Source organism: Mustelus asterias, chromosome 18, assembly GCF_964213995.1.
Source record: "Mustelus asterias chromosome 18, sMusAst1.hap1.1, whole genome shotgun sequence".
In the NCBI taxonomy this organism is placed as follows: domain Eukaryota; kingdom Metazoa; phylum Chordata; class Chondrichthyes; order Carcharhiniformes; family Triakidae; genus Mustelus; species Mustelus asterias.
This window is the reverse complement of record NC_135818.1, coordinates 73,909,775-73,921,637: the sequence shown is the minus strand read 5'-3', so window position 1 is coordinate 73,921,637 and position 11,863 is coordinate 73,909,775. Positions and strand designations below refer to the sequence as shown.

The following is an 11,863-nucleotide window of genomic DNA, read 5'->3' as shown; positions in this document are numbered from 1 at the left end:
TCACTTCTCAACCTTCACTGCAGAGAAACTCCTATTCTGAAACCCACTCTACTTTTCTGCTCACTAAATTTCTCTAATTGTAAATTATATAAAATCAATGCATCCTATAAAATAAGGACAACATATCTTACCTTGTAATGGAAACTGAATTATGTCTGCACATTCTGATAAATTTTATCTCAGCCTTTTAGCCTGTTTCAGTTGAAGACTAAATTGGGTTTTTATTCCCCATGTGCAGAGTCACAGGAGTTCAACGAATAGATGTGTCGTAACCCCTCCAGTCAGGAAATCTATTGTTCATAAACATCAGTTGTCGGGAAGTTTATGGAGGAGACCCAAGCAACTTGTGGTACCATTTTAGTAGAGTACTTTAGGAGCGGATACATGGAAGATACAGTAGTTGGATGAGTAAAGCATTGTTACCACTGCTCTATAATGTTTTCTCACTGTTTTATGCTTAAGTATTTATATCTGTTCTGGTTTACACATTGTACTTAAATATTCCAATTATCATTCCATAATTCAGAAGATTCCAAAATCTAGAAATGACTTGGTGTAATGGCTTCAATCAGGCCATTGAGGTTGGCCTATTGGAATATGAACTTCCTGACTAAGGAGTCAATTGATGGGCCAATCAGGGAGTCTTTTCCTTGTATTTAACTGGGAGTGTCAGTTCCTCTGGCACTCCCGAAAGTAGACTGCTGACGGATAGCACTCTGTGTACTGCTGTTGGAATTGTAAATAAAGGGATTTTGGCGAAGGGACTTTTGCTTCCGAAGACATATTACACTTGGCCCTAAGCATTCCAGACTGGAAAGGTCACAGCGTATATTATTTTCTCTATGTCAGTGATACTATGCATGTAAAAACAGAATGTGCATGTTAACAGAGGAAACCCACTGGGATTTTCATGTCCCCAAAACAAAGCAATAGTTTGAGCAGAGCTGAGTGAAACAAACATTAAAATTTGTGACTAGATTTTGCAATCAATCAATTATTTTGAAGTCTTTATTGTCATGTAAGCAAACATAAAAAACAATTTTTGCACAGCAAAACCATACAACGAGGAAATTAGATCAGTGTTGATTTGTCTTTGGTGATGTTGGTTGAGGGAGAAATGTTAACCTGAAATGACTACTCTTCTTTGATAATGCAATGGATATTTTATATTCATTGAAATAATCAGTTTTCCATCTTGTCTGAAAGTTGATACGTCTGACGATACAATACTGAAGTATCAGCCTAAATGATTGTAATGACTCAAGGCGACTCAATGTGGCAAACAATTAACTGAAAGATTTATTGATAATAAGAACTATATGCACAAAGGGTTCAATATGTGGGTTTCCTCCAGGTGCTCCGGTTTCCTCCCACAGTCCAAAACTGTGCGGGTTAGGTTGATTAGCCATGCTAAATTGACCCTAGTTTCAGGGGATTAGCAGGGTAAATACATGGGGCTATGGGGATAGGGGCTGGGTGGGATTGTGGTCAGTGTGGACTCAATAGGCTGAATGGCCTCCTTCTGCATGGTAGGGATTCTATGATTCTATAATACAGGTCAATGATAAAAGCAGAATACTGTGGATGCTGGAATCTGAAACAAAAACAGAAAATGCTGGAAAATCTCAGCAGGTCTGACAGCATCTGTGGAGAGAGAATAGAACCAACATTCTCCCCAGCATTTGCCACTCCCCATCCCAAATACATTGCAAAGGTTCTGCACCTGAATCGGCTCTGACGAAGGGTCATCTAGACCCGAAACGTTGGCTCTATTTTCCCCACACAGATTCTGTCAGACTTGCTGAGATTTTCCAACATTTTCTGTTTTTGTTTTAATACGTCTCTATGCCCAACAACGCCATGACTAACGAAAGTCCTCCAGACCCAGGACTACACCCTCGCTCCCGATTGGCCCAGGTTCACAGGCCCCTGCTCCATTGGCTCCAGCCCGGTCACATGGCGTGCGAAGGTGTGCTTCTTAAAGGGGCCATGCCACCACAATTATGTTGCACAAGCTTGAACCAAAGCTTCTGATTTAGGGAGAGCAGTTCTACAAACTGAACCAAAAAGGGCACTGATAGAAATTTACATTTCTACGAGTTTAGGGTACATCTCTTATGGCTGAGTTGGTGGCACATTTGCACCTGAATCACAAAGGTTCTGGGTTGAAGTCCCACTCCAGGACTTGAGCGTGTAAGTCCTGGCTTACACACCAGCGTGGTACTAAAGGAGCACTGCATTGTCAGAGGTCTAACGTCTCAGGTTACACTGAGACATTAAAGCAAGGCCCCATCAGCTTGCTCAAGTGGATGTATAAGATTCAGTGGTACTATTTTGTAAAAGAACAGGGAAGTTATTCCCAGTGTGCTGGCCAATATTTATATTGGCTGTTACATTTCATTATGGCAGTGACTACATTTCAGAAAGTACTTACTTGGCTGTAAAGTGCTGTGTAAATGCAAATCTTTTTCTTTCTTGTAGGAGATCACAGAGGTGCATCTTAGGAACAAATGTTTAGATCTGAGAGGTAAGTTCATATTCTTAATGCTAGCTTCTTTTAAATCCGTAGCACATTATGGCCTCTGGTTTGCTCTGAATTGCAGCCCGTTTCGGAACAGATTTCTGGCATTAAGTAAAGTAAAGTAGGTTCTTTGCCACTCCCCATTCCAAATTCATTGCAACAGATCTGCATCTAAAGTTTATTTATTAATGTCACAAGTAGGCTTACATTAACACTGTAATGAAGTTACTGTGAAAATCCCCTAGTCGCCACACTCCGGCGCCTGTTCGGGCAAACTGAGGGAGAACTTAGTATGGCCAATCTATCTAACCAACATGTCTTCCAGAATGTAGGAGGAAACCAAAGCACCCAGAGGGAACCCACACAGGCATGGGAAGAATGTGCAGACTCCGCACAGACAGTGACCCAAGCTGGGAATCGAACCCGGGTCCCTGACACTGTGAGGCAGCAGTGCTAACCACTGTGCCACCGTGCCGCTCCTACCTGAATTATTCTTCCAAGTAAAGTCCTCAATCCTGCAGGAGCCCTCATGCATTTGGAGTGAAAGGGGTGTGGTAACCCTCTGTGATCCATCTCCTCCAACTCCAGCTCCAAATAATAACTGTCACTGTATCAGTGAGATAGGACAGGCGTGACAGGAAGGCATCACCCTGAGGTGGACATTAAATTGAAGAGGCCATTTTGTGTGCTGCTACTGAAAGTTGTTGTTACTAGCCCTGCTATCAATCTCTTTAGCATTGGGAACATGGACCATCTTGTCCTATATTGTGAAGAGGCTGATGATAAGAGTAAGGAAGAGGCTGGACTGGATGCATCTAGAGTCAGGTTTCACAGAGGATATCCCTTCCTTAGATTCTCATTTCCTCTCACTAAGAAGGCCTTACAGAGACTTCCCTGACAGTACTTCAAAAACCTGCTATTCCATTCAGAGGCTGTTGGCAAAATATGTCTACTTCTGGATGGAGACCAGTCTATTACTGTCAGCAGAACAGCATTGAATCTGCCAGTCCAGGCCCACAGCCTGTTTTGCAGCTCCTTCTGCCTGTCCACAGTTCTTCATGTGTGATTCAACTTTTCATTGCTGCCACCCTTCCCCAGTTTTGTTTCTTTGGTGTTCGTTATGGTCCATTTTGTTTTTCCCCTTTGTAGGGAGAGAAGACAATGTTAACCTGAGAACCACAAATAATTTACTTCCTGTGAATGCATGCATTCCATGATGGTATGTAGAGGTGCATTGGCCTTTTGAATCAAGTATCAATTACTTCTTGTGATGCAAAGTGCAATTTTGCAGCATGGTTTCAAGGGGAGGCGATAGCCGAGTGGTATTATTGCTCGACCATCAATCCAGAAACTCAGCTAATGTTCTGGGAGACCTGGGTTCAAATCCCGCCACGGCAGATGATGGAATTTGAATTTAATTTAAAGTAAAATCTGGAATTAAGAATTTACTGATGACCATGAAACCATTGTTGATTGTCAGAAAAACCCAACTGGTTCACTAATGTCCTTTAGGGAAGGAAATCTGCCATCCTTACCTGGTTTGCCTACATGTAACTCCAGAGCCGCGGGAATGAGCTTGACTCTCAACTGCCCTCCAAGGGCAACCAGGGATGGGCAATAAATGCTGGCCAGCCAGTGACGCCCATGTCCCACAAATGAATGAAAAAAGAAGGTGCCTGAGTGTTTGTGGAGGTTGCCTTTACAGCTGTGGCTTGCTTTGACACCCATATGTTGAAAGAAAAAAGTTGAACGAGAAGTAATAGGTTGTGTGAATGCTGATGGATGAGTTGAAGATATGTATTGGTAAGATATGTATCTGGACTTTACTTGTGAGGCAAATGGATCTCTTCCTATATCTGTTAGAGAAGGAAGCAATAGTTGTCTTGGCCACTTCTCTTCAGGCAATCTGAACCACTTCCTTATGGTCTACAGCAATTCTTCGCAACTAACAATTAAATATACTGTATATTTGGTCGAGGGGAAACAGATTCCTTTCCTGAAGCGAGGTTCTGACAAAGGATTATAAAAAAGAACAGCTGATTGATGCTGACATTATATAATAACAGTGTTGAATGTCAATGCCAAATCATTGGTCCTTTCACCTCTGGAGCCTGAGTTTGAATCCAGTCTAAATAAAGGGACAGAGATCTGTCTAACAACAGCAAGATGTACAAAGTGCACTGGCTTCGAGCAGTTACAATTCATTTTGTTATGTATATAAAGCTGCCTCAGACTTGGCACTAACTGACGTTAGTTTATTGCTCTTGTTTAGAGAAGCCACAGAAAAGGGAGTTTGGGAATCACGGCGTCTCATGGGTGTGTGTTTTGAATTAAACTTTCAATGTTTTATCGAAGTCCATTATTTGTATCTCTAATAAAACTGAACATATTTATTTTCTAGGTGAAAAGTTAGACTATGAGAGCTGTGAGGCTCTCGAAGAAATCTTCAAACGCATGCAGTTTAAACTGATTAACTTGGAGTGGGTGAAGCTGGATGAAGATGTAAGGGTATCAGCAGAATTTGCTGTGTTTGTGTTGCATGGAGTGGTAAGGTGGCACTGCTGCCTCTCAGCACCAGGGACCCGGGTTCGATTCCCGGCTTGGGCCACTGTTTGTGTGGAGTTTGCACATTCTCCCCCTGTCTGTGTGAGTTTCCTCCGGGTGCTCTGGAAACTGGAGCACCTGGAGGAAACCCATGCAGACACAGGGAGAACATACAGAGCCCGCGCAAACAATGACCCAAGCCAGGAATGCTGTCAATTCATTCAGTGAGGACACAGGTGACAACCCATCGCTCTCTGTGCCCTTCAGATCAGGACCTGCCTCAGTGATCCACAGTATTTCAGATCCCTCCAAGCCAAACACCAGATTGCACACATATCGCCAGTTTATCATTGCTAAGTCGACATTCTGGAGTTCCCTACCTATCAGCATTGTGTAATACTGTATAGTACTGCAGTCGTTCAGAGAAAATCTCACTGCCAGCTTCTCAAGGGCAACTCGAAATGGGCAATACATTTGTCTTTGTCCGTGATGCCCATATCCCAGGAATGTTTACAGTAGCGTTCCTGGATATAGGAGCTGTTGAAGGCATTGCCAAATCTGGGGAGGTGTTGGCAGAGTGGTATTGTCCCTGGATGAGTAATCCAGAGACCCAGCATAATGCTCCACGGCAAAAACCGAAAACGCTGGAAAATCTCAGCAGGTCTGACAGCATCTGTGGAGAGAGAATAGAGCTAATGTTTGGTGTCTGGGTTACTTTTCATCAAAGATCCATTGATCATAATGTCCTGTGGACCGGTGTTTGAACCCCACCATGGCAGATGGTGAAATCCAATAAAAATCTAGTCTAATGACGACCATGAAATGATTGTTGTAAAAACCCATCTGGTCCTTCCTTAGTGAAGGAAATCTGCTGTCCTTACCTGTTCTGGCCTACATGTGACTCCAGACCCACAGAAATGTGGTTGACTCTCAATTGCCTTCTGAAACAGCCCAGCAAGCCACTCAATCCAAGGACAATTAAGGTTGGGCAATAAATGCTGACCCAGCCAGCAACACCCGCATCCCATGCAAGAATTAAAAAAATCTCCAAGCAGGTTGCTTGTTTCTGCTGATGAGATGTTCTGAAATGAGTCCTGTTGATTAATTATGCATAAGCTCAAATGTCAGTGGCTCTGTGTTGAGTGTGGTAAGCAGGAATGAGATAAGGGGGTGGTGAGCAAACAAGTAAGATCAGAGGAAATTAATTTTCCAGTTCAAAGTGGCGCCAGAGTGCGGTGACTTCTTGCGAGCAGTCCCCAGCATACCCTCTAATTGTATCTTTTACTCTCATTCTATGCTTTAAAACTGTATTCTTAACCCTTTTAACTCTCTGATAATGTTCTATTTATATTTTGCACCCTCCCCTTTTCTTCTCCCCGATGTACTCTATGAATGGTATGCTTTGTCTGTACAGCATGCAAGAAACAATACTTTTCACTGCATACCAATACATCCTGTGGTAGTGAATTCCCCATATTCTTCACCCAGAGGGTGGTGAATGTGTGGAATTCACTACTACAACGTAGTTGAGGCCAAAACGTTGTCTGATTTTAAGAGAAAATTAGATGTAGCTCTTGGGGCTAAAGGGATCAAGGGATATGGGGGAGGAAGTGGGGGGGGGAATCAGGATATTGAATTCGATGATCAGCCATGATCATAGTGAATGGCGGAGCAGGCTCAAAGGTCCGAATGGCCTACTCCTGCTTCTAGTTTTTATGTTTCTATGTGACAATAATAAGTCAGATCAAATCAAATCAAAGAACTTCAGATGGCTAGCTGTCTGGATGAAGCAGATTTGACACCACGAGTATGTTGGCTTGCAGACCGGAATGTGAACCTTCAATCACAAACATTTTATTCCCTGAAGCATAGTTACAGCAAAGCATTGTCACAGTGTACAACGGCACTCAATTTTTTTCTGCTAGCCATCTTGCACCCTGAAGATGCTGGACCAGATTTTCAACCCGTTTTACAGATTATTCACACTTCCAATTTTCAATTCCATTGAGTAAAATCAGCTAACTCAAAATAAATTCATAGAATCCCTACAGTGCAGAATGAGGTCATTCGGCCCATCGAGCTTGCACCGACAACAATCCTCCCCCAGGCCCTATCCCCATAACCCCATGTGAAATTCATGTTTGCACCTATGATTTTTCTGCTCAATAAGGCAATACAGCACTTCCGGCTCGTGCCAATACCAATGACAAACACTGAAACTCAAATTTACATTCCGATAATGAAAACTGCAGGGAAGGAGACAGCCTAGTGGTATTATAATTAGACTATTAATCCAGAAACTCAACTAATGTTCTGGGGACCCGGGTTTGAATCCCCCCATGGCAGGAGGTGGAATTTGAATTCAATAAAAAAATTCTGGAATTAAGAGTCTACTCATGACCGTGAAACCATTGTCGATTGTTGGAAAAACCCATCTCGCTCCTTTAGGGAAGGAAATCTGTCGTCCTTACCCAGTCTGGCCTACATGTGACTCCAGAACCACAGCAATGTTGTTGTCTCTCAACTCCCCTCAGGCAACTAGGGATGGGAAATGAATGCCGGCCAGCCAGCGACGTTCAGGTCCCATGAATGAATAAAAACAAAGTTCAGCAGAAAGAAGATGTTTGACAATTTCAAATGTATGATTAATATAATAATAACTTGATTCCAGGGGGCTTCTGCATTGTTTGATATATTGGAGTACTATGACTCTGCAGTACACCTCAGCATCTCCTTCACCCAGCACATTGGAAACCGAGGCTGGATGGCAGCAGCTCAACTGATTCGGAAGGTAATGGCACTCTATAATTCTCTCATGCCTTCTGAAGCTTCATGACCAATTTTGTGAAATATTCATGGTAGTCCTTGCCATGCAAATGCAATTAATTAAACAAAAATCCTTGAAGATATCCATGCCAGTCAACTCCATGTGCAAACCTTTCACAAGTCATAAAATCATAGAATCCCTACAGTGCAGAAGGAGGTCATTCGGCCCATTGAGTCTGCACCGAACACAATCCCACCCAGGCCCTATCCCCATAACCCCATGTATTTACCCTGCTAATCCCCCTGACAACCTAAGGGGCAATTTAGCATGGCCAATGAACCTAACCCGCACATCTTTGGAGTGTGGGAGGAAACCGGAACACCCGGATGAAACCCACGCAGACATGGGGAGAACGTGCAAAGTGACCCAAGGCAGGAATTGAACCCAGCCCCCTGGCGCTGTGAGGCAGCAGTGCTAACTACTGTGCCGCCCAAAATGGGCTGCCTCATAGTCTATAATACACGTCAAATGTACTTCATTGGCTGTAAAGTGCTTTGGGGCATCCTGTGGATGTTATGGATGCATAAAAATGCCAGACTTTTTCTTTCACACAGTTCACTCTTTAATTGCTTTCCACTTTCATTCATTCATGTCCACTAATGTGGTGCATTTATTTGTGGTCATACTCATATCTGCTTTGAAGAAGTCAATACATTTTCTTTTTTCAAGTTGAAATGGACTGCACCCTCAGCTCCCTCCAATTCATTACTTACAGGCTAACCATCAGTAACATCAATCATAAGTACACCACTATCTAGGTTTATCCAAATTCATTACTTCACCAGGCACTCCGAGGCTGTTGCTGTTTGGGGTGAATATCGTTGATATCAAGTCCTGAACAGGCAGAAATATCATCCACGTCAGCCTCAACAAGTCCACAGCCGTCTTGTTTAATTCTCACAAACACCAATGTGCTTTTGGTGCGCGATTCCGCCATCCTCTCTCACTTCATGCTCAGATTAAACCCAGTGGCATACTGCCTACTTCCAGTTCTGGAACATTGCTTGCTTACACCCTTACCTCCTCCTCCTTGCTGCTGAAAACTTTATCCATCTTTCATCACCTCAAGCATCACTTTTTAAAAAATTCTCTGCTAGCCAGTTTCCCCACCTTCACAACCTTCATCAATCTGGCTATCTCCTACACAAAGTCCCACGACTCCCATCCTTGCCAAGCCAAGTTCCAAGCAACTCAATTTCAAGATCCTTCTCATCGTCAAGCCAATCCATAGCCTTGTCCCATTCTACTTGGAAACCTCCAGATCTATATTGCAGTGGAATTGAATTCAATAAAAGTATCTCAAATTAGAAATCTACTGATGACCATGAAACCATTGACGATTGTCAGAAAAACCCATCTGGTTCACTCATGTCTTTTAGGGAAGGAAATCTGCCATCCTTACCTGGTCTGGCCTACATGTGACTCCAGATCCACAGCAATGTGGTTGACTCTCAACTACCCTCGGGCAACCAGGGATGGGCAATAAATGCTGGCCAGCCTGCGATGCCCATGTCTCATGAATGAATAACCAGCTTCCTCCTCTCCACCACCTTGCAAGGGGGAAACATTTCAGCCCTGTAACCCTTTAGAGTTACCTTCCTAATGATGGCTCTCCTGTCCTTGTGAGCATCCTGATTCCCCACCCTCTCCGATTTGCCATCTTCCTCTGACTCAACAAGAGAGGGAGCTTGGCTTGCTGCTTGGTCCTTCCTCCGCCACCCTCACTCAATTACTAAAAGCGTTTCTTCCACCTATCCAAGATTTCTCACCTAGTGTTCGAACATATGGTGAAATCGTGGGCTGTACGCCCATGATTTCCTGATTATGCATAGTTGGCAGATGATGCTCACTGCCGATTGGAGCCCAACGCAAAGTTGTACACCAGAAAAGCTTTCGAGTTTGGTTTCACCCCATTTTGCCACCTTAAATAAACTGGCTGTTTTTTTTATTTTAATTTCCCTAGAGTAGCAGCTTACAGGAGTTTGAGGCCTGTGGCATTCCCTTGATGGAGCACAATGCATGCTTTGTGGCACATGGTCTGAAGTTTAACAATCATCTGAGGGTATTACGCTTGGATAACGCCAATATGAGTGGTCGTCCTTTGATGATGCTCAGTAAGTTTTATTTTTATCTCGCCTTGCCATTGCAGGACGAACTGATAGATGGTTGGAAAGGAGGGCACCCATTTGACATTGGGGTTGGGGCTCTGGTTGGAGAGATTATTCATGGAACTAGCCTTTAACATGGGAGCACTTGACAGTGACCTGAATGTAAAAATAACCAATCCTTTGCTGCGAGGCTTATTGGGAGGAAACTGAGGTGGGGAAGATATATCACAGAAATGATTTATGAATCAAACATATATCATTTGGATTAGCCTTTTGCATTCCTATGATTAATACGTCAATCTCTCAGAACTTCAAATCAAACCAAATCCAATCATTAAAACAGATGACTTCTCTACAAGATATAAAGAGTCAGTTGAACATTAAAGGGTATAATTAACTCCAATGGCGCACTAGCACACCTAGAGTGCTCACGTAACATTCTTTGTGTTATTTTAATGCAATTGTTAACCCTTGGGTTAATGATTCCATTAGAAATGTGCAGAAAGGAATTTTATGTGACTCTACTATGCATTGTGCCATCCAAGGCTCCTGAGATTTGTGGCCAGACTTTTTGAGAACTTGTCTTCATATTTTGCTAATTTTGTGCAACTGAATCTGTTGTTTCCGATCTGACTTCCTACAGTTTCTGCCCTGAATGTGAACCAAGTGCTACAAGAACTTTACTTGGCAGGCAATAACCTGAACAGCGTTCAAGACTCCATGTACCTGCAAGAGCTGCTGCAATCTAACCATACCATTAGATTGTTAGACCTTAAAAACAACTGCATATTAAACACAGGTAAATAGCAGGGTTGAACTGTAAAATAAATCTTTAAAGCTAAAGTTTATTTATTAGTCACAAGTAGTGTGACATTAACATTGCAATGAATTTACTGTGGAATTCCCCTAGTCACCACACTCCGGCGCCTGTACGGGTACACTGAGGAAGAATTTGGCATGGGCAATCCACCTAACCTGCACATCTTTGGACTGTGGGAGGAAATCGGAGCACCCGGAGGAAACCCATACAGACACGGGGAGAATGTGCAAACTCCACACAGACAGTGACCCAAGCCGGGAATCGAACCCGGGTCTCTGGTGCTGTGAGGCAGCAGTGCTGACCATTGTGTCTCACAGCACCAGAGACAACTGAACTTAACAACTGAAAAGTGATTCCCATCTCACTTCATCTCCAAATCCTCCTCCTGTTAAATATTCCGGGTTGAATATTCTTGCTTCGGGCAGACAGTTGGCAGAATGGAACTTCTGGTCACTGATTCACTTTAAATCCAAACTGTTCGCCTTGACTGGGGTCTTTCATCATATTGGGTGGCCTTCCGGCAGGATTAACACTACCAATGAGGAGTCCAAAGATGTGTGGGTTAGGTTAATTGGCCATGCTAAACTGACCCTAGGGTCAGGGGGATTGAGTTGAACCATAGTTGGTTACCACTATGAGTGCTGAGCCATGGATGGTCAGCACTATGGGTGTTTGTAGATATGTTACTGTTGTCACTGTTGGGGATAGGGTTGGGCTGTTCTACCTGTTGATATTGTTCTGTGGTACACTCCAGTTGGCTCCGCCTACCTGGGGAAGTATAAAGGTCATTGCACTGCCTGGTGACCCTTTAGTCTGGGATTGTATTGTATATAGTGTGCTCCATTCTTGTTAGTAATAAAAGCCTTTATTTCCCGGTACAATCTAGCCTCCCGAGTGATTTAATCGCGCATCAGGGATTAGCAGGGTAAGTATGTGGGTTAATGGGAATAGGACCTGGGTGGGATTGTGGTCGGTGCAGACTCGATGGGTTGAATGGCCTCCTTATGCACTGTAGGGATTCTATGATTCTAGGAGCTGCGGAT

General features: G+C 43.4%; 1 protein-coding gene across 1 annotated transcript in view; it reads left to right on the top strand.

Annotated features, from left to right (window-relative positions):
* The first annotated feature begins 1,860 nt into the window (after positions 1 to 1,860).
* The window catches only part of LOC144506772 (protein phosphatase 1 regulatory subunit 37), a 46,982-nt gene continuing 36,979 nt past the window's right edge, over positions 1,861 to 11,863 (top strand). The window contains exons 1-6 of the mRNA XM_078233131.1: positions 1,861 to 1,917; positions 2,482 to 2,527; positions 4,923 to 5,023; positions 7,737 to 7,856; positions 9,856 to 10,006; positions 10,644 to 10,799. Of these exons, the coding sequence (XP_078089257.1) occupies positions 1,861 to 1,917; positions 2,482 to 2,527; positions 4,923 to 5,023; positions 7,737 to 7,856; positions 9,856 to 10,006; positions 10,644 to 10,799 (631 nt within the window). The remainder of the gene's footprint in view (positions 1,918 to 2,481; positions 2,528 to 4,922; positions 5,024 to 7,736; positions 7,857 to 9,855; positions 10,007 to 10,643; positions 10,800 to 11,863) is intronic.